Source organism: Melospiza georgiana, chromosome 5 (assembly GCF_028018845.1).
Source record: "Melospiza georgiana isolate bMelGeo1 chromosome 5, bMelGeo1.pri, whole genome shotgun sequence".
Lineage (NCBI taxonomy): Eukaryota > Metazoa > Chordata > Aves > Passeriformes > Passerellidae > Melospiza > Melospiza georgiana.
In genome coordinates this window covers 1,238,201-1,260,062 of record NC_080434.1, presented here as the reverse complement: position 1 = coordinate 1,260,062, position 21,862 = coordinate 1,238,201, and the positions used below count along the sequence as shown (strand labels likewise).

At 37.1% G+C, this 21,862-nt stretch overlaps 1 protein-coding gene across 3 annotated transcripts in view; it reads right to left on the bottom strand.

The window, feature by feature from the left end:
• Window positions 1-211: 211 nt before the first annotated feature.
• Window positions 212-21,862, bottom strand: part of ZDHHC2 (zinc finger DHHC-type palmitoyltransferase 2) — a 34,067-nt gene continuing 12,416 nt past the window's right edge. For all 3 annotated transcript variants that reach the window (XM_058024475.1, XM_058024476.1, XM_058024477.1), the window contains exons 4-13: window positions 19,140-19,260; window positions 18,162-18,231; window positions 16,525-16,557; window positions 11,676-11,796; window positions 10,736-10,868; window positions 8,722-8,848; window positions 8,466-8,558; window positions 7,350-7,459; window positions 6,790-6,867; window positions 212-4,034 (exon numbers count right to left, since the gene is read on the bottom strand). In XM_058024475.1, the coding sequence (XP_057880458.1) occupies window positions 6,827-6,867; window positions 7,350-7,459; window positions 8,466-8,558; window positions 8,722-8,848; window positions 10,736-10,868; window positions 11,676-11,796; window positions 16,525-16,557; window positions 18,162-18,231; window positions 19,140-19,260 (849 nt within the window). In that variant the 3' untranslated portion in view covers window positions 212-4,034; window positions 6,790-6,826. The remainder of the gene's footprint in view (window positions 4,035-6,789; window positions 6,868-7,349; window positions 7,460-8,465; window positions 8,559-8,721; window positions 8,849-10,735; window positions 10,869-11,675; window positions 11,797-16,524; window positions 16,558-18,161; window positions 18,232-19,139; window positions 19,261-21,862) is intronic.

The window sequence follows — 21,862 nt, the reverse complement described above, 5'->3', positions numbered from 1 at the left end:
AACCCCTTCCAGTGTCAGTGCACTGTGAAGTGAAGCTTGGAGAAGGGAAATACACCTACAGAAGTCCAAGACTCCTGGTGAAGGGGTGAGGGGGGCATTTTCAGCACCTATGTTGTCAGTGAAGCCTCAGTAGGTAGAGATGATATTCTGCTGCTCAGGTACACCATCAGTAAAACTGGGAGTAGTGTGTCAATGACTGCTACGTCCATGGCATGCTGAACATGAAGCATTTATTTTATTTATGTGAGCAACACATTAACACGTGGCAAAGTTATACACTAAATTTATGTAGAAATATATTTCCCCCCACCCCTCCACACACCAGTCAACTGAACCAGGGGAAGAACTCTCAGTTAATTAAAAAATCAATTGAAGAAAATAAAACAGATAGGAAATGTTTTAGTAATTTTCTTTTGTGCATTCTTCAAATGGCAAGGAATCATCAAATAAAATAATAAATACAGAGAATATTAACATACCTTTCCTTACATATTCAGATGTTTCTTTTAAGGGAAATTAGGTTTCAGTCCAAATAATGATGAAAAACAGCTACTGCATTCCACACACTGAAACCAACTTGTTTCCTTTCTGGAGTGTCCCTCACAAGAGATACTCAAGAACCACCTGTATTTCATACTGTGCAATGTGCTCTAGGATGATCCTGCTTGAGCAGGAACCAGAAAACCCCAGTGGTGGTCCCTTCCAACCTTTGCCACTCCGTGATTTTGTGTTTCATTCATTACCTGCCCAGCCATAGTCTAAGAAAGAACTTTCAGTCTGTAACCTAAACTGGACACTGTTTTTTCTCTCAAGTTAAAGTATTAAAGTGCATAACAGCAGCTGTATCTTAACAGCTCACATAGATTGTGTTCCATTTTCTTAACAAAAATAGTTCTCTGTGGAGACTTTGAGTACTCCATCACCAGTACATCTACTGATACAGAGTATGTGTGGACTACTGGTGCAGATGTTTTGGATTTGTTCTAGCCTACAAATAAAAGACATTTTTTTACAAGTAGGGAACTATGGTTCATATGACTGTTTACATATATACAAAATAAATTTAACTTTGCTGTCATTTGGGACTCAGGCCCATCTGAGGAGTCTGCAGAGCTCATCTAGTTTCCACTAAAGCTTGAAACGCACCAGACAAATACCTCTAGACAAATATCAGGGATATTATTTTCTTTTTAGCAAAAAAGTAGATTAGTAACTGTACAGTAGGTAAAAAGCACTCCTTAAAAAAAATACAGACATTACACAAAAGGCTGTAGTAAAGTGCCTAGCAAGAATATAAAGGACAGGAGAATCAGTGTATGCAGACAAACAACATTGCATCCTTGCTACCCTGACTTCTTCACAAATTCTCCTGCATGCATTGTAACACTGACAATGGTCAGTATGTCAAAAAGAGAATTTTCACTTTGTTATAGAAAGTATTAGAGAGTTTAAAGCCAAGAGTACAGTCATATCATCAGAAATTATACTTTGGAGCATGATTGACTTGATTTTGTCCATACTCTACACAGTGAGAACTGCCAGGAACCCTCAAAGCCTGCTGACAGTGCTCTTCATGGAGACACAGCTCATGCCCATCTAGAGAGCAGATGTGGCTACAGCCCCCTGGCTCAGACCTGCTCAGTGTTTCCATCTGAGCTACCATCCTTTCCCTTCCTCCTCCCTCCATCACGTCTGTTCCCCATGGCTCCATCAGCTTTCTGTGAGGGGGACAGCCTCTGGCTGCAACAAAACTGCAGATTATTTAGGGCTATTGTGCTTTCCAAGTGTGACTTCTGAGACATGGAGAAGCCAGGCATTTCTTGATCCCTTATCCCTGTCCTTTCTCTACGTGGATCCCCAGCCTTCCTGAGAGATCTCAGAGCCCTGGACACAGAGAAACCGACATTAGAGAGATCCATTTCCATGATGTGTTTTGCTTGGGGAGGAAATCTTTTGTCTTTACATAAAAATATGGTGCAAGACACACTGAAGCTGAATTTCAACTTTCTACTCGGTATTTTTAAATGCATGCTCCATGACAAACCACCCTGTGACTAACTGCATAAAAAACAAGACTCTACAGATAGAGAACCTGAAGTGTTAAAAAATATATTTTCCCTCTCCCCCTTATCCCTTGACAAGTTCGCCTTTAAACAAACACGAATATGAGGTAAGCTGACAGAACAACATTGAATAAAGAGCTGCAAAAAATCTTTTGGTAACTAGATCTCTGCAGGCATAATGTAAACTGTATGCTACCTTCATGCTAGTTTAAAAAAGGTGTTCTACATCAAGGGATCCACACTCTGGCACTTCTGGCAATAAACAGATGTTTTCAGGCTGGTAAAATTTTTAGATTCAAAAGAAAAAAAAGTAAAATAAATACATTTTCCCTCACTAGAGAAAGAAAAAAGCCACATTTTGCTACACAAGCTATCACCTAAGTTGCAAACCCAAGAAAGACAAATTTTGAAGTTACCTGCTGGTAGGAGAGTTAATGATAGTATCTTTTGCTTTCAGAATTATATCACTTAGTCCTGCTGCCAGTTTCCTAAACAAATGACTGGCATCTTTACACTGTGAACCAACCCACTGAGTAATTCAGGTTTGATAATAGAAGTACTTTCCTGTTTCGACCGAACTCAGCATAGTCTGAGGTTTTCACCTTTCTTTTTTTGACTTGGCTTTTTATCTAGCCCCCTAGAAAGCATAACTAAGTTCCTCCTAAAGTTGTTTTCAGAATAGAAATTTGCACTTAAATGTAAACACTGATACCATAAATGTAGTGTATACAAAAGGCACAAGACAATTTGATTTGTGTTGCTGAAACTTCCTTGACTTTGAAAGCCAAAAATGCCTCTTTTATTCTAGTCAGTAAACTCTGATCCTAAGAAAGCTGCTAGGTCCTAACCTAATTAAATGGGATTTCCTATGTGCAGCAGCTTGGCTTTTTGGTATTGCAATCAAAAGTCCATTGTCCTGTAAATGCAAATATCATAAGTAATAACAGTAAGTCACCTTGACTGCACATGGTATTCATCAAGTTATGCAGTAAGAAAGGCAGTGTCTTGAAGAAAAAGTGAAAAAAGAAATCTGAGACAAATATTGATTAATAGGAAATTAGGAGCTTGAAAGACAGTGGCCCTCAGTAATTAACACAGGTTGGTAAAAAGCCTTTTGGATCAAAGTTCAGGGCCAACATTGCTTCCAAAGGGGTAAGAGCTCCAAATGGGACAATAAAATCCCATTTCATAGGACTATTCTGTGAAGCTGCCATCAAAATCCCCAGCTGGCCGGTTTCATTTCCATATTACCCCCTGAACACAGGCTTTTCATTGCATCACTGGGCAGGGCCCACTGTACCATTCAATTAACCAAAGGATTTTTTTCCCTGTCAACTTTTCCAACTATCTGTAGTGCAGACCTTTGGGAAAACAGAGCTTTTACAATAATGTTTTCCAAATTTTTTTTCCAATAACAGTCAGACACTTACTAAGGTCTTCTTCAAAAGTTGCTTATCAAGGGCTCAAAAGAAAATACAGTCCACCAAGCCACTAAACTATTCCTAATCAACACTGGCTGTTCTCCCACTTCATAAAGCCAGTGGTGCAAAAATTTGATTTTAAAGTCAACCACTTAGAACAATTTGAATTAAAAGGTGAATTTTCAAAACCAAGCCAAGAACACAAACTGATAGTAAGGAGGTCACATTCACATTTTTTTGTGGTGAATACCAAAGTAAAACCAGCCATTGAATTTTTACAATTGTAAACGCAGGCTCTTCTTTTGTACCACTTTCTAGTACTCAATCATCCTTCACCATCCAAACCCAGTAATTTTAAGTTGAAACATCCTTTATATGGTTCAGAAGTAACATGTTTAGTTTTGTGTTTCAAGCAGTGACATGGAGACAGCTAATCATCTGTCAGTTTGTTTTCTGAGCACATCCATAGAGGAGCAGACAGGAGCAGCTGGCCAACAGGGCTGATATTTGGAAGAATGCATCTTCCTTCCAACAACAGCTTGTTCTTAAACTGGAACAGAATATTAATCACAAAACACATTATTAGAATCAAAGAATACTTAAAAATGATGTTATTGTAGCAAGTTTCATCAACTTGAAGGGAAAGAAAGGACTAACAGCAGAATAAAAATCCCATCCTGAAGAGGAACCCAGTAAGACTGTTCACAGGTATGTTATTAATCTACTTCAGGATGACAGTGATAAGTACTGACTACACAGCAAGAAGGCCACCAGTTTATAAAATGACACGAGCTATTTTTACTTCCAGATACCAACATAATTGAAAAATAATTCTCTATTACATTAGTGTAAACTACATCTGGCACTTACAGCAATGAGTCCTCTGCTGAAATATGAGGGATTATAGGATACAGGATATTGAACAGATCCTTCAGTGGGACAGAAATTCTAATTCTAACACATTGGCAGGGGCTGGGGGCTGTATTTTTCATATCTAAGATGAAATTACTTGGTTTTTGTGGTGATTTCAGCAGCTCTATTAAAAGTACTCTATTCAATCCCTAGGAACAAATATGATTCCTATATTGACAATAATGTAATGAAGTTAAATGTGAAGTAGCTAAAAGAAGTTTTTATATACAGGCTCTTATTCCAGCAACTGTATGTGGCATACATGTAGACAGTAATCTATCTTTTTCATTAATTCTCCAAAAAGTTTTAACTGCCACATAGAAGTACCTCAGAGTACAGGTACAACCAATCTGGTGCTTGTGCACATGCCAAAGAATTACCAGTTCCTGCTACTCTTCTGAAAGTGCATGAATCCAAGTGAGGCAAAACCAACCTCCAGGAGCCCCTTTATGTGACTTTAGACTTACTCTTTGGAACATAACCTCCTCTGAAAGTAATCTCTCTTTAAAAAGCCATGTTCCAAAATGGACGCCTCCAAAAAGAAAAAAACAACACCAAACAAAACCCCCAAACCCCAGAGAGTGAAGTAATCTGACTGCAAACACACCTCTTTCTCAGACGACTAAAAGAAGAAAATAATTTAAAAAGAGCTCAAGATGTTTATCAAGCTAAACTGATGGGAAAATCCACCCACTTTTAACATATTTAGAACAGTCACAGACTATGTTTGATATTCAGAGCAATCTGAATGACAAAATTCCAATAAAATGTACACACTCTTCAAAGAAAAATTAAAGTTTAAAAGCTATTACTTAAGTAAATAAAGTCTTGGGACTTCAGAAAGTAGAACTCCAACCTAATAAAACTAGTTGCAATTAATGGTATTTCTGTAACAATTCAAGAATCTGTTTCTTTCAAGTCTGTCTCCAATATTTTACTCTTGATTAGTGATGACATGTGAGACATTAAATCAACTGAAAGTAAGTAATTTAGTCTTTTCCAGAAGCTGTTGTTTTGTTGAAAGAACGGATGGATTAAACAGTGCAGAAATGCAATGTTTTACATTTTGAACAAAGGGTTAGAAATGAGGGATTTATATTCTATTAAAATATCCAGAGAGCAGTGAAAATTGCAGGCACTGTCTGAGTTTTCTTCACTCATCTCTTTAACTCTGTTCATCTGACACCCACATTTTCAACACCTCTAACACTTCACATCATCATCAAGTTTGCAGATGTACCTATATCTGGAACTGTGTCTTCACCACTGAACACAAAACCAGAATGTAAGGGCCAAGAGGTTTTGAAATTTCTTCATGAACCAAACTGAACTTTTGGGAACTTTTTGGTACAAGCTATGGGTCCATCTGTCGGTATCTGCACACTTACTAGTTTTATAATCTGCCTTGACAGTGCAAATCCATTCCTAATGGGTCTGGTGACAATCACTGCAGTTCCCTGATGACTTTCCATGCTTTCTTCTTCCATGAGGGACCATGAGCAACCTCTCTGCCACGACAGCACGTCCAAGAGTCACACCACACATAAATGAAGGACATGCACTTGAGAAGCTTTTTCAGGATGACTGAAAAGGTGCTTCCAACAGCAGGGAAGAAATGACCTTGCTGGAGCAACTCCTCCACATCAATTATTTGGTATGCAAAAATTCTTAGGGTTGGAGTCAAACTTTTTATACAGCTTAAATGCAAAATAATTTAATTCCATAAGTTTTGGTGGAGTTAGCTATATTCAAGTACTAGAGTGAATGTGATGGTTGTGTTCATTCTCCACAACCCAGGGTAAATGTCAGCTTCTGTTATGCACCTAATAGAATTTACTAGCTGCTTCTCAAGCCTGTGTTGCAAGATATTAATGCAAGAAAATATAATCTGTGGTTTTAGTATTAAATAGGATGCAGCTCAGTCAGTACCTGACTCAGAGCAAGACACTAATAGCTTATATATTAGACTAAATCCTTTTTGCTTCATCAGTTGATAGACTTTTACCTGTTTTAGCAGACAAAGCTATGATCCTTGCATGCAGTCTTAAGAACCAGCCCAATTTTCAAACTTAGTGTTACAAATATTGGCTGAACAACTTAAATACTCACAATTTTCCGTATCTTTCTAAAATTAAAGGAATAATAATCATAATATTATATTGGACTTTTACCTAAAAAGCAATGAGTATTAAGATCAAACTAATTTGCAAACATTACACATCAAGAAATAAGAGTTTAAAGTTTTAGTTTAGAACTATGAATTCATGTGCTACTATAGGTGGTAAAAAATTAATTGAAGAAAACAGGAAGTATTTTAGTAATTTTCTTTTGTGCATTCTTCAAATGGTAAGGAATCATCAAATAAATAATAAATACAGAGAATATTAACATACCTTTCCTTACGTATTCAGATGCTTCTTTTAAGGGAAATTAGGTTTCATTTTCCATGGTTAATGCAGGATTGCTCATACCTTAAAAGACAAAAAATAGTATTCCCACAGGAAAAGGTCTCATTTCAAGATTTCATTATTTCAGCAAATTTATTTCATTTCATTATTTCAGCAAATAATACAACCATGTATTAACAATCATTTTAATGTCATTACTCTCCTACTAAGTCAAGTCCTGCCCCATATCTATTATATAGCTTTTCACTAGCTGCAAATAGGTGTCACCTCTTTTATAAGAAAGTTGTTGTCAAAGGTGCTATCAGGCCTATCTTAAAAAATAATTAGCACCTACTGGTATCAGTGTTCTAATGTCCCTTGGTCAGGTTTAAGTGGGAAAGGCACAGCAGCTTAACACATGGAACTTCCTACTAGCATATATTTTAAAAAAGCTTCATAAACTTCGGTTCACGAATACAAACCACGTGACTGTGGCCATTATTACAATATAGCCTCCAAAAGAGTTTACACAACACAAATCACTGCAGCATAAGTCAACTCCTTACCAACTTTGCCCTTGTCAGCCTTTGCAGCAGCTTCTGGCCAAGATGGTGCATCTGTAAGTAGGTGGCTCTGGGAATCACGCAAGGGCTTTGCAGGAAACAGATGGTTCTCACTGTAGCACCAATAAAAAGAACATTAGTGAACTGCAGTAATTTTTCATCTTTTTACCACACATTACAAACAGTTTGTCATACACAGTATTTTCCTTACCTCACCTCGCTTCTTGTCTGATGAATCACTACTTTTTTATCATTATATGCATTACACTGTGGTTGTCACAAGTGCAAGCACAATCTAAAAAGCACAGGGATTTTTAATTTGACAGATATTTTATATTAATATATGTACTTCAGCCCCAAATGCAATCTTACCTACATTCTTCTTCACTACAACAAACCTGACATGATAAATAGTGGAGAGAACATCTCCAAAATCTCGTTTCTAACGTAAGCTACAGAATGCTGGGGTAAGATAAAACATCAAGCTGAAATGTCATAGAATTCTTTTATGAATGAAAGATTGTCAGTATGATTCCATTATCATTTCTTAGCCTCATATTCACTATACTTATCGAGCATTTCAAAAAGTATGCAATATGAATTTATTCAAAGAAGAATATGCATACTTTTCACGCTTTAAAGAAGTCATGTCCATTAAGGATAAGAATTAATAAAACATGTTCTATTATCAGCAGAAACAACACTTAATATTCAGGTTCCTGTGCTTTGGCCCAAGTGCCTTTAGGGGTGATTCCCTTTTATGGAGAGGCTTTCACTAGACAAGAAAAAGCAGGCATCCCTCAAAAGCCATGCAAGGCAATGAACTTGTATCACAGGCAGTGTGAATAACCATCTCATATGTATGCATAAAGAATACTGCTGATACTGATTGTTAGGCAGGTGTGAAAAATTCAGGTCCTGGGATGTCACTGAGCAGAGACAAAGCACATCAGGGGAAAAATTTACCCTGCCTCATTTCCATAAATTTAAATATAAATCTGAGGATTACCTGATTTACAGCTTAACTGTTAAAATATGACTTGGATTTATTAAAAGGATACTCTTCATTTGCTTACCACTTTTAAGTATATTATGAAGTGGGTAACAAAAGCAGATTACCTTTTGGATGTTGAATTAAGTCCACCAGGTGTGGAAGCTTGCTCAGGATCCTGATTAACAAGGCAAGTTGGAAAGGAGCAACCATCCCCTAAACTGAAAAATTCAAATTGATGTCATACGTACAAAAAACTCTCAACTTCGAAGAAGTTTATTTATTTATTACTCTATATTATTTCAAAAAGCTAACCATTCCCCAAATGCTTTGGATCCTGATCATTTAACAGTTTAAATAAATTAAGCATTAGGAGCAGCATACCTTGAAAACACAGGCACCAACCAGTATTTCTTCTCATCACCAAACACCTGCCTTAGGTTTTTGCTGAAGCCCAGGCTAAAGCCATTCTTATCTGTTCTGTGACGAAATATGGGAGCTCTGAAGACCTCTTAAAAGAAAAAGATTAATTAGACCTCTGTGCAGGGTACTCCCCACCAGTACTTGGGCGATTGCGCTGCCATTCAGCAAAGAGGAAAGGCTGCACTGCCCAAATGACTGAGAAAGGGAGTGAGGGCACTCTGGGAAGCCAAAGGCAGTGAGTGCTACACAGGACTGTGTGTGTGGAGCAAGTCCAGGGGCTGAGAAGGGTGGAGGTCTCTTTCACCCTCCTCCCTCATCGAGGCAAGAAAGAGTGAAGAATTCCGTTTTTAAGCAGGCATGATAAGTTTATATGAATATTTCAGTCTGTGACTATACTACAGACAGTGTTCAAGAAAGAAAATAACCTAAGCAAAGGGATTCTTACAGAAAAAGTAATGAAAAAGGAGAAAAAGTTAACCTACTTTAGTAGTAAGACTAGCTTTACACACACACTGGGGTATGAAAATACTGTGTGTTTTTACCACTGCATAAAGAAACGTCTTTTGCTCATAGACCCAGATTATTCCCCCTGGCCATCCAACCTAAATTTCTGGAGAAAAGAGCTAAATATAGCTTCAAGTGTTGCAAAGTGCCCGAAGCAGAAAATTCATTCACTTTTCACCAAGTGACTGATAGCCATTTAATTCCCTTAATTGGCTATACATAGCAGGCAAGCTCTGTCCTGACGTCCTGACAGTACAGCTCCCACAGACCATGTCAGAACCATGCTGAGAATGTCCTGCTGCAGTCAAACCCTAGCCAAGAACTGCTGGAAATGACCTTCCACGTGCATTAATTACAATGGGTTTTGAAGAAGGGGGAAGGGAAAATGATGCCCATATTTTTACATGCCCATATTAGGCTAGGAAAAGAACTCCCAGGATGATTTAAGCACAGTCAAGCTTAAAGCTATCATGGCTTCATTACCAAATTACTGCCTTTTTAAGGTTTCACATATTGAGCAATTTCCCAAACTAAAATGGAAAGAAACACCCAGATCTTTTTGAGTAACTTAAGTATGCAGGAAACATGTTACATCACCAGTATGGAATTTCATATGTTTTGAAAACACAAAATGTTGAATTAGAAGTGTTACGTTTACCTCTGAACAAATTTTTTGCACTAAAATTAAAATACCAGTTTATAAACAGAACACTAATTTATTTCCATTCAAATAAACATCTTTAATAAAACTTTTCTCTACTTATACCTAAGTAGAAATTAATACCAGCAAAAAATTGTTGAAAGTCAATGATTTGTGAGAATACTGAAGAAACTCAAAAATCCTATGGGAAATCTTGAAGTAAATAAGCTTTCTTCCATTGATGCAGATACCGATTTTCAAAGTTTTCCATTAATCACCAAAATCATCATTAATCATCATTAACAAATCCGAAACCAGGAAAATCCAGGTCAGTTCACTGGCCTACTTTAAATCAGCTTACGTCAGCAGGAAAGCATTTAGAGATTTAGACATTTTAAGGACTATATTGCAAATTGGCATTATTACAGTCCAGCATGCACTAGAGAACAGGCACTGAAGTCTTCTGGATTTTATTTAAGTTTTACATGTGTATTCAAGCATTACGTGTGCAAACACGCAGTGGTCCATCTAACATTTATTAGGAATTCATCTTGATTTTATTGAATTTTTTTTTAGTTTATTCCATTTCTGTTAACAAACTGTGGGTGGAAAGCAGTGAGAGGAATAATGTTAGGTTTACTAATAAACTTGGCCCTTTGGGGCAAGAGGAAGAGTCAAAATGTCCATGGAACAGAAGAACTTTGGAGTCTTCTAACCAAGATGCAAGGAATCAGTGTAGAATTTCCCACTTCCTCCATTACACCCATGCATATAAAATACATTTATTATTTATTTTTTGCTGTCAAACACAGAAGCATTAAATCTACTTACCTAATGTAGATTTATTCTTGCTGACAAGCCAACAGTGATACCCAAAGAGAGAAGATAAACTGACAGAAAACATAGCTGCAGCAAAGAATAAAAACATGATGTGGAACTTGGCTTGAGTATCAGGAAGGCCATTCTGAAAATTAAAAAAAAAAAACACATTAGAATTGAGGAAATAGCTATTTCATTTGATTATTAATAATCCCCTATTCAGCCAAATCAAATTCAGCACACAGACAAATACACCACACAAGAAGAATATCAATAAATGGATTATATACCTTCTGTGTACAGACAGCCATGCAATTAAGTTGGTGACGGAATCTAAGTTAAAGAAAGTATTCACCATTTCTTGGGAAATGATAAATACTGAGAGCAAGAATCTGAAATTTTGATCTGGACTTTGAATTGTCTTTTAGAGAAGAATGATTTGAAGAAAATGAAGGCTATAATTGCATATACAGGCTATACTTTGGTACATGACAGTAGGGGATACTAGCTAACAATGCAATGCCTTGGCTTGGAAGGGACCTTAGCAACCATTTAGTTCCCAATGCCCCACCTTGGACAGGGACACCTTCAGCTGGACCAGGTTCCTCAAAGCTCCATCCAACCTGGTCGGGAACCCTTCCAGGAGTGGGGAATCAATAACTCCTCTGGGCAGCCTGTTCCAGTGCCTCACCACCCTCACAGTACAGAATTTCTTTGTAATACCTAATCAATACCTTTGATATTGATCAATACCTGATCAATACCTTCTTTGTAATACCTAATCAATAGCTGCCCTCTTTCACATCAAGGCCATTTCTCCTTGTCCTATCACTACATGTCCTTGTAAAAATGTCTCTCTTTAGCTTTTCTGTAGGTCCCCTTAGGATCTTAGATTTATTGCACAGCAGTAACTGCACACACTCAAAGACGGCATGTAAATCAGAGTACTTACTGTCCAAAACTTGATAAAATACTGCAAATCTGTTGCAGCAATGAAGAGGCAATACAGTAGTGAGTAAGCCAAGAAGAGAAGAAAAAATTTGTAATTGGAGAATCCTACACAGTTGTTCACCCTGATAAAAACAAACAAATAAACATGTAAGAATGAAATGTTGTGAAAGTTTTCCTTGCTTTCATCCAATTTAAATGAAACTTATTTACTCTGAAAACACTTATACCAGTATGTAAACCAAGTTTTACTTCCTATCTCTGCTGCCTCAAGCTACTGGAATGGATTTAGCTTCAATTTGCAAATTAGTGTAGTAACCCAAATCAAAACACCACCACCACAAACAAGCCCAAACAACTTTACCAGGTGACACTGCTTTCAACAGCTTACTGAAATTATATTTTCACTTATGGTATGAAACTTTTTCTCAGCACATCTGATGTAAATGTGATGTAAAGCAGTTAACTTTTTTTTTTTTAGTTTGCAGGTAAGAATCCATGTTACACCATTAGGCATACTGTATGCCAACAGGGACAGTAACAAGCCAGGAACTGAAACTTGACTGAATTTTGTGAGAATAAAAGCAGTCTCATTTTATCCAGATCCTCCTCCTTTAATCATACTAAATGCTTAAAACTTCTCATACCATAAAACTTCTTAGTAAGATTCTCAAACGTAAGAGCATTCATAGGAGATTCCTAAAAATACTTATATTTACATTAAATGAGAGAAATGCTACTCTGGCATAGAAAACATTCCATACCAGTGGCAACATGATAGGGAATAAGACATTAGAAGCACATCTAAATGTTAAAATAAATCTCATTTTGTCATTTTCACTTATGGGCTGTAAGATCACCTACCTCCCACTTGCAAAGATTTTTATACATGATAATGAGCAACTAGTATACAATATGATGATGAGGGTGCTTTTAGTAGCATAGTAGCTTCCCATTAGAGACAACATACTAAGTATTAGGAATTTTAGAGCTCTATTAAACATAAATTGATATTACTCCCACCAGATGAAAAAATATTGGAGTGCTCCCCATAGGCAGTTTATTGGTAAATTGCTTCCTCTTTTATTTGGTTGCATTGAGAAGTTAATCAAAATTATCTTTGCATTAACCTTGGCATAACTCTTCATACGAGTTTAAAAAAACCCAACTGATACTGTCAATTCAATTGGCTGTCAAAAATATCAGCCAATTAAGCAAAGACTATATCCATAAAGATACTTGTGTATTGACAAATAATTAAAAAAAAAAAAAAAAGAAAAAAAAAAAAGAAAAAGAGATGTGGTGAGGCCCAACTTTAACTTCCAGAAGTGCAGGACAAGTTACCACAATTGTTCTCTTCTTTAGGGAGATGGTGATGCTTATGTCAGAAGGCATGCTAATCAGATAAGGGTAAAACCTTAAAATAGGAAAGAAATTTTCACTGTACCTTACTGTTACCCATTCTCAGGATGGGTAGCGAGCTGGGTCAGTTTGTTCTATGTTTTGTTTAGACAAAACATAACATCTTGGTTAAATATTAAATTTTGATTTTTCATTTAAAGATGCAGCAATAGCTAAGCATTCATATTAACTACAGTTAAGCACTCACAATAGATTGTTCTTATTAAAGAAAAAGTAGATATATTTTTAAGCTCCTCATTATTCTTATTGAAAACTAAACATAAAATTCTCCACAGTGAAGTGAACTTTTTCATTATATATGTCAAAGTAAGCAATTCCATGGAAAACTGCAAGCCATTCAGGTTCAAGTTTCCTATGAAAATCCTACTTTCCTTTCAGGATACTTATTTTTGAACTGTTATTACTTAAGACACTGTTTGATGTGAGAAAAGAAATATCAAGTGAAATGTTATTCCCCAAAGATGAAATTTCTTGTATCAAAGATGGATTTCTTTGCAACTGTTGTTTTGCACGTGCTGTGGCACACGTGTCAAAATAAACTTGCATAAATTATTATGCTCCCTTTAAATTTGTCAAGCCCAGACTGCAGAGGTCATACTGGAAAAGAATCTCCCTCATCAGAACACTGAAGAGAAGGCAAACACCAAGGTTTCATAATTGTACTGTTGGAGCATGTAGCATCAAATCCCAAACCTCAAGAACAGTGGTTAGATTTGAAGTCTAACAGTTCTGAGAAAGAGTGAAACTGAAAAATATACCAACAACCAGCTGGTATAATAACGGTATGCTATTGCAGTGAAACATTCGTACAGTCAGAACAGTCCAGAATAACAATCTGGATTACAGCAAGCATTTTAAATGCTCCATTTTCAAGTACAAAAAAGAATATATATCATTCCTGTCTGAGGGGCTAGTTTACTGAAAATCCTAGGCAAAGAAATAATTTACAAGGCACTGAAGGTGATGCAACTCAGCTAGCAAAAAACACCACAGAATCCAGGATATTTGGATCACTCAAAAGATAAACGAGAGATGTTTTGAGTCATTCCTAAGGTATTCCTAAATGCACCTTGTTAGTACTAAGAGTGTTATATACAAACAATATTTTTGGTGATGCCTCAAGCCATTGGATTCCCACCTGCAGGTCCATCTGTATACAGTGAGGAGCAGCAGCACTAGAAATCCCCGATGCATCACTCAAACCTTTCAGAGCAGTTGGTGGGCAGCTAGCATTAAATATTTCTGTTTATTACAGCACTTCCATTAGTGCAGGAGTGACGGCCAAAATAAAGCCTCCCAGAGAGCAGAAGACAGCTGACTTGGGGCTAGGACACGACAACCTCTCATTACCTCTGCCTTCCAATAGCTTCATCTTACTTTCCATAGGTTATTTTTACCCATCCTCTCTCCAGAAATACTTCTCCTGGCAGAATATTAAAATTCAATTAGAGAGACAGCTCTCGTTGCGCTCTCCCTGCTCCCCGTAAGCATCGTGTGAGCTCTTTCCCCCTTCCTTCCCACCCAACTTGCTCCCCCTCAAAAAAAGGCAAAGCAGAACCTAATGATGATCAGAGAGGCTAAAGCCCATCCATTCTACTGGACTGCACCCTTACCTCTGTTGGCAAGATAGCCATAACTTTCCCCAAGAATATTTGAGCATGAGTCTTTACAGGAAACTATAAAGTTTGATCAGCACCTCTGCAGTATTTCAAAAATCTTTCTTCTTTTCCACATAGTTCTTTTTTTTAGGGTGAGCAAGGAACTGTGAACATCTGCTCAAATTAGGAAAAACACACAATAGCTCTTTTTCTAATGCATTTCTGTTAGTTGGAGTACAAAAGGAACACCTCTCCATCAAGAAGCATTACATATCTTTCAATTACCTTCTCTATTTTTATTTTTATTTTTTGCACCCATTGCTCATTAGACTAAAACCAATGAGCAGTGTAAATACTCTCTCAAACTGGGTATGTTTATGTTGTTAGATTAAGAAGAGTGCAAACATGTACAGTAAGCAAATGCTACTGAGAGAAAAACAGTTTTTCTAGAAGTTTCTGCCCTAGTGAAACAACACTTCACTGTCCCTTTACACAAAACTGTTTATAATCTGCTATTTGATACAATGGATTTTTATCTTGAAATTTACATGGAGGACATTTTCATGTAATTGTCTTAAGACATAAAAGCACAAAATAATCACGAAGAGACCACAGAGCTTATAAGAAGTGTTTATATTAATATTAATAGTCATATTGAGACTTTTCACTGGTATTTTGTCAGGAATAGCTTGGCAACTGCTTACTCTTTTTCTTAGTTTTCAACAAGGTAGCTATTAAAAAGCTGTAAAAAGGAAACTGTCTTTTTTGTTCTAAGACATTTGTTCCACATTCAATGGTTTTACCTGTTTGCTTTGTTGTGGCCTTGTTTGTTGTTTTTGTTTGTGGGTTTTTTAAAGAAGCACACTACTATTACTGAACAATCTCAATTTTCCCATGCTGATTATCCCTACAGCACAAAAACTCCACCCTACACTGCTAACTATTTCTTTCAATTGTATCTACCATGTAGATACAAAATAAGATAAGATGCTTAAAATCAAATTACATTATGGCAGATGCTACAGTCAGGACCAAGAGAAACAGGGGCACCCCAGCACCCAGGACAGAGCCTCCTCTGTCCTAGAATTTGATACAAGAAAGTGTCAAAACAACTGCTTAGAACCATCTACAATTCAGTTTGTCCAACACAGGGGATTCTTCTTTTCTGATCATTCTATATGGTGAAGAACTGCCATGTAACACTCAATCCTCTAAACCTGGACCTTACTAAGCATTTATCTTTAATTATTTCTGTGAGATCCACCTGCCAAACTGACTAATTATGCATCCTCCTATCCACTGGTTCCAAGAGCTGCTAAGAAAAGACAGGAGAACAAAACCACTGTGTGGGCTGACACGGCAGCAAAACGAGGGAGGCAGAGGGGAGAGAGAGTCAAAGGAAACAAAGAACCCATAAAACTGCAAGTGCTGACCTGGTAAAAGGAACTGGGCACAGCCTTGCCCTTTAGTTTCAAACCTAGGGCAGCACTTCACCCCTCAATGCAACTAAAGCACAGTTACATTCAAGCTCAATAAGAAAAGATGCAATTCTTAAAAGAAGCTCTCACTGATCAGAAGTCTACTTCATCCATGCTTCCAAAAAACATAAAAAGGTACCTAACTCAAAGGTCCATGCAAAATGGTATTTGAGCTTCCTTCTGTATGTCACAGCTGGGAAAAGAAGACACTCAGTAAACAGCTCCAACAGTTCTGCAAGACCAGCAACCTCACACACACCCCTAACTCTAGGAATGCTGAAGCACCATCAGCATGGCAGGCCCCACAAAAGTGTATTTTCAGAACATAAGAAAAGAAAACCAATAGTACACTCACCAAGGGCAGTGGTGATCCATTTTCAAAATGCATCTTTAAAAAGTCCCAGCAGAATTCCAAGCATCGTCAAAAGAAAAAAACAAAAAAGTCAGAAACAAAGTTACATGCCAGATTTAAATTTTTTACCTACAGATTAAGAATTATCTATATTTACTATTTGTTTTTTAATCTATTTAATAAATACATCTATTTAAATTCACATAATACAGTTTACCCACAAGGGAACTGCAGAAATGGCAGATAAGCCAAACAGAAAACATTTGACGTGCCAAGAACTTATGATTTAAGAAAATGCAATCTATAGGATTTGGACAACTTTAGCATTTGGTCCTCAATCTGAATAGGATTTTCAACTACTGTTTATTTTCTGTCAGAGCCTTAGAAACTGGGCTAATTCAACTACTATGTAGTGATACATCTAAATATATTTCCAAGAACAAGGACTGCTTTTTTTAGAAATAAATACATTTTTCTATGCAAATATAAAGGGTTTCTAAGAGATTACCTTATATGAAAAATCCCAAACACTTTTGCAATTAATCACTCTCCATTAACAAAATGTTCACAAGAAAATCAGATTTGATTGTAATGAGCAAATTTTGGTTAGGTAAGGACAAAATAAAGGTATTCTTCAAAATATGTTAACTAATTGCACTCTGCAAATTTCATTTGTGGATAACACCATTTTGTGGATAACAAGGCACCTCTTTTCTCCACTAGAAACACACATGACTATGTTCCTACCTCACACTGCAACCACCATTCCACACAACACAACCAAGATGCTCTTCCTGCCCCAGCCCTGCCTCTCTTTCAGTGCCTTGCTGCTGTCCTGGACTTAGCAATGCCTTCTCCACCCCACCATCGTGCTGCAGTGTTTGATCAGCTGAGGAGTACTTGGAACAGCCTTAAAGCTAAGAACAAACCTCCCTTGGAAGAAATGTCTTCTCTCAAAGTTAAAAGTACAAAGCACAGGGGCCAGAGTGAAGAAACATCCAAAGGGACATCCAAACTAACTGGAGAAGGGTCAGAGAGAACAGCCAAAAGAAAGATTAAATTTAAAAGCAATCAGACTTCTGGAGAGTATGGATGTGAACTTCCTTTTGTGGGAGACAAACAAGAACTTAATTTTACGGCTTTAGTTAGAAGTGGAAAAATTCTTGGCTGTTTTTTTCTTTAAACAAAAGTAACCTGCAAGTTATCCAGTAAAAAATAGGATTTTAAGTGCATTACCTCAGGTAAGATGCAAGTAACATCATGATTAGATTGAGATGGGTAGTGATGCTTATTCAGATTCTAACAAAAGAAGTACATATTTTAATCAGCTATTTTTGGTTACATTCTTAAGGAAAATTCTTTATTAATATTTATAATTTTTAACCATTATGTAAAGAATGTGTAAGACCATGTAATCCATGGCATCAAGGGAGTAATGAAATGAATCAGACTAAGCTACACACTTCCTTAGAAATAAGTAAATGAAAATTAAATCTAAAAAAAGAAAATCTAAGGGGGGAAAAGTGTATCTGCCAAAATATTAAGCCTGAAAAATCTACTCATAAAAAATAAAAGCTTCTATGCTAAAAAAAAAAAAAATTGATTAATTCAGAAAATCACTTATTTAAGGATATTCTTACTTGTCGCATACTGAACAGTGATGGCAGCGATCTGGTTTTACAAGATGGCATCTGTCACAGTATCTGATTGCTAAAGAAAAAAGTTCCAAGATTAGACCTCAATCTAAATTTACACATTTTGATTTCTGAATGCTGTGCAAAAGTAATTACTTTCAGCCAGCCCTGCAGAACCCCCAGGAAAGCCTTTCAGCATGATCAGAAGCAGTTGCAAATACCAAAGCATTCTTGCAATGCTGATTCCATCAGACTGAACCCAAAAAGCTCTGGTTTTGCCATCTCTGCTAATCATACTAATCTTTCTGGCTTTTTCCCAAGCCTTATAACTCTGCAAAACAACCAACCAACAAAACCCACAAAACCCTCACTAGACTGGAAAAATGTCAAAGACTTTTCAACAATATAGCTATTTTACAGCTATTATTCTAACAGCTTTAATTTATTATGTGAGATTATCTCTTTGATTTGCTTAGCTAGGCAACACTCAAAAACCGGCAATATGAGTAGGGTTAGATTAACTTTTATTTTGGAAGATCTTTTGTTCTTGCAACTGAATGACCAACAAGTAAAACAGTAACAGTTTCTTACTGTGATCTATTTAGCTATGTATGACACACAGACAGTGATTCTGTTTTTATTATTTTTTAACCTAAAATAAAAGAAACTTACGCAGTTAATGAATGCTACAGCCTCTTCTGCAGCTTGTTAGTAGCACAAGCTATTCATCAATATCAATTTAAAATAAAAGCAAGGCACTCTCAATCCACTTTCAAATCCGAAACTGTACACTGCAATTTACTTCCCAACAATCTTTATACACTGAATAAATGTTGCTAAACTAAAGTTCTGGAACCACTCTGTTATTTTATCAAATATGGAAAACACTCCCCTTCAATCCAAACCCTTGAAAACTCTTTTTTAATTAGTTTAAGTAGTCCCTCAGGACCCCTGCCCTTGTTAGTGCCCTGAACACCCATTTACCTCCAGACATTGTCCGTGTATAGATAGGAAGATCCTTGGCTGCTCGTCTCAGGACTTCCTGCTGGGATTCACCTCTAGGCTCCCTCTCTAGGGACTCCTTGTCTGAATATGATAGATGGAACTGGAATAATTTTCATAATCAAAGAAATATTAGAAAATTCCAAGTTAAATATGTAACTGTGGATGTGTAAAGAGGAATAAATATTCATTATATAAAGACGAATTAGCAACATGTACAGGGTATTACAGCAAATAACCCAGTGTTCCCACAACAGCTAATTCATTTTATGGTAGCTGAAGACAAAATTAAAAACACTTCTGATTTGGTATAGAGGCAATGCTGAACGTTTCCAGAAGTATTAAGCAACATTCTTCAAGAGAAAGATCAAGAGCTTATCATTCCTCTGAAATTCCTGAATTTACTTCTGTAATGCCAAATATTAACTAGTGAATATAATGTAGGGATGTCATGTTTAACTAAAGGAAAATACACTACTAGTAATAGCAGAAAAGACAGCTTTATTTCTCTCCTGGTGTCTGGCATTTTCCCTTTTATTCTTTGTTACTGCTGTTCTCTTCATGCAGGTGTTAGGATGTGTTTTTAGTTTTGAGACTGGCTGAGAGAAGGAAGACATGGGTCTCGTATAGTAAAATACCCATATCGTGAATATCTGCCTGAATAAAATGGCAGCTTCTGTCACTGCCCAAAATAATAACAAACATGGCTCTAGAAAGCGCTGAAAAGGCAAAAATTACTGAGAGGTGCTTAGTATACATGAAATACTACAAATTTCTTAAACACCAAAGTCCCCTGCAACACAGCAATGTAGCCACCTTTGTCACTGTAGCTTCTAGAAACAGGCAGAAGCATTTGGCATCTCTATCAGAGAAAGAGGATACAAAATCACCTTTGAGAAGAAGCCCACATTTGGCAGGAAGAGCAGTCTCTATCCTGTGCCAGAAACAGAAGCCTTCTGCATAGTACTTATGTTTACAGGAAGGCTAGCCATTACAACAATATTGATTTTTCTTTCCTTAAAAAAGAAGTGATGCATGCAAAAATAAGAGAGCAGACAGAAACATGCAGTTAGGAGCCCATTCTTCCACAGAGAAGGCATCACTCCACCCTTCCTGACAAAGCCCACAGACTTCCAGCTGAAGCTGGATATTCACTGTTTAACTTGAGTTTCTCAGGCTACCATTTTTTTCCCCTTGCAAGAACACTCTTACCAACATCTGAGTTGATTTATAAGATTTCTCACTACAGAAACTTAGTTTAGAATACTTTTTTTCAAATGCTTATTTGGTGTAAACAGAGCTACTGTTCCATCTTTTTCTTTAGTGCTCCGCAGAGTAGTTCTGCATCTAAAACCTATGCGCTTGGGTACCCGTTTTCACTCCCATCTTCATGCAGTGCTTGTATACACAAGTAAAGAGCAGCACACACTACAGTAAAATCCACCAAAACCTACTTTACATGTAAAAGTTTGAAATAAGCTTAAAAGAAAGCTGTGTGTTTTGCACTAGCTGCAGTATTCATGAAAACAAAATGCAAAAGCTTGTTTTTCAGTCCTCAAATGAGTATTTGCTAGCTCAGTTCACTTGAAAATACATCTTTTTCTATTTGCAGACTTATCCTATAAAACAAGAAGCTAAGTAACTTAACATTACAAACTGCCCTAATTCAATTTTTAAAATACTGCTCTAGTAGAATAAGAAAAAGACATGGAACAACAAAGATATCACTCACTGCCAGCAACACTGTGTAAATTCAAACACCACACATTGCTTTCTATTACTCAACTACAATGCTTTTCCTACTCCATTTGAAATTCTCCACTAGCATTGTATGATGGATTTGGAATTGTACTATAATCAGCAGGATTTGTCAAGATGCTTTCATTGGCATCAGCCCAATGATTTGAAAACTCTCCTAATTATCAGTACAGTCATCATGTGCATGCAGACATTTTGCCATATAATTTCCAAATGAAACAGGCTTTTAACTTATTTTGTTCCTACCCACCCAGGCCATAGTAAAGACTGCAGTGTGAGCCCCAGTGAAGATGGCAATGAGTCTGAATTATTTACTTGCTTTCCCAATTACATAGCCTAGCAGCGAATGAAAACTATTTGGAAAGGGACCTCCACACAGCAGACAATAGGAATCACAAGCTATTCATTTTAGGCTGAGCTAGAGTTGAGTCCATGCCAAAGAAAGTGCTTGCTTTGTGGGCATTTCCAGCTACAGGACAGGCACAGCACGGCTCCTCCTGACCTCAGAGGCTGCGTAACACAGCACCTACTGAGGACTCGGGGGTTTCTGTACAAAGAATGGAAGGGGCCAAAAAGTTGTGCTGGCTACAAAAAGCTGCATGAGCAGAACTTCCACCGGGGCCATTGATGAAGAACCCTCCCAGATCTCTTTTTTCATGTGGCTCTTCTTTACCAGCTCCCCTCCTGCTTAGCCACGTGTGGCTTCCCACCATCAGCCAGCCTAATGTGCACTCCCACCACAATCCAAAAGCACCTTCATACCAAAACAGATGGGGAAGAAGTTTTAGTTCAGAGGACAACAGACAGATGCCGACAAGAAATATAAGTCTTAAACACAGGGAAATAAATTTTTGCCCATGTAAAAGTCTGATATTCCCAAGGCAAAGGTTCAGACTGCTAGTTCAAATAACTCATATTTTTGAAGTGGACAGGACTTTTTCTTCTAC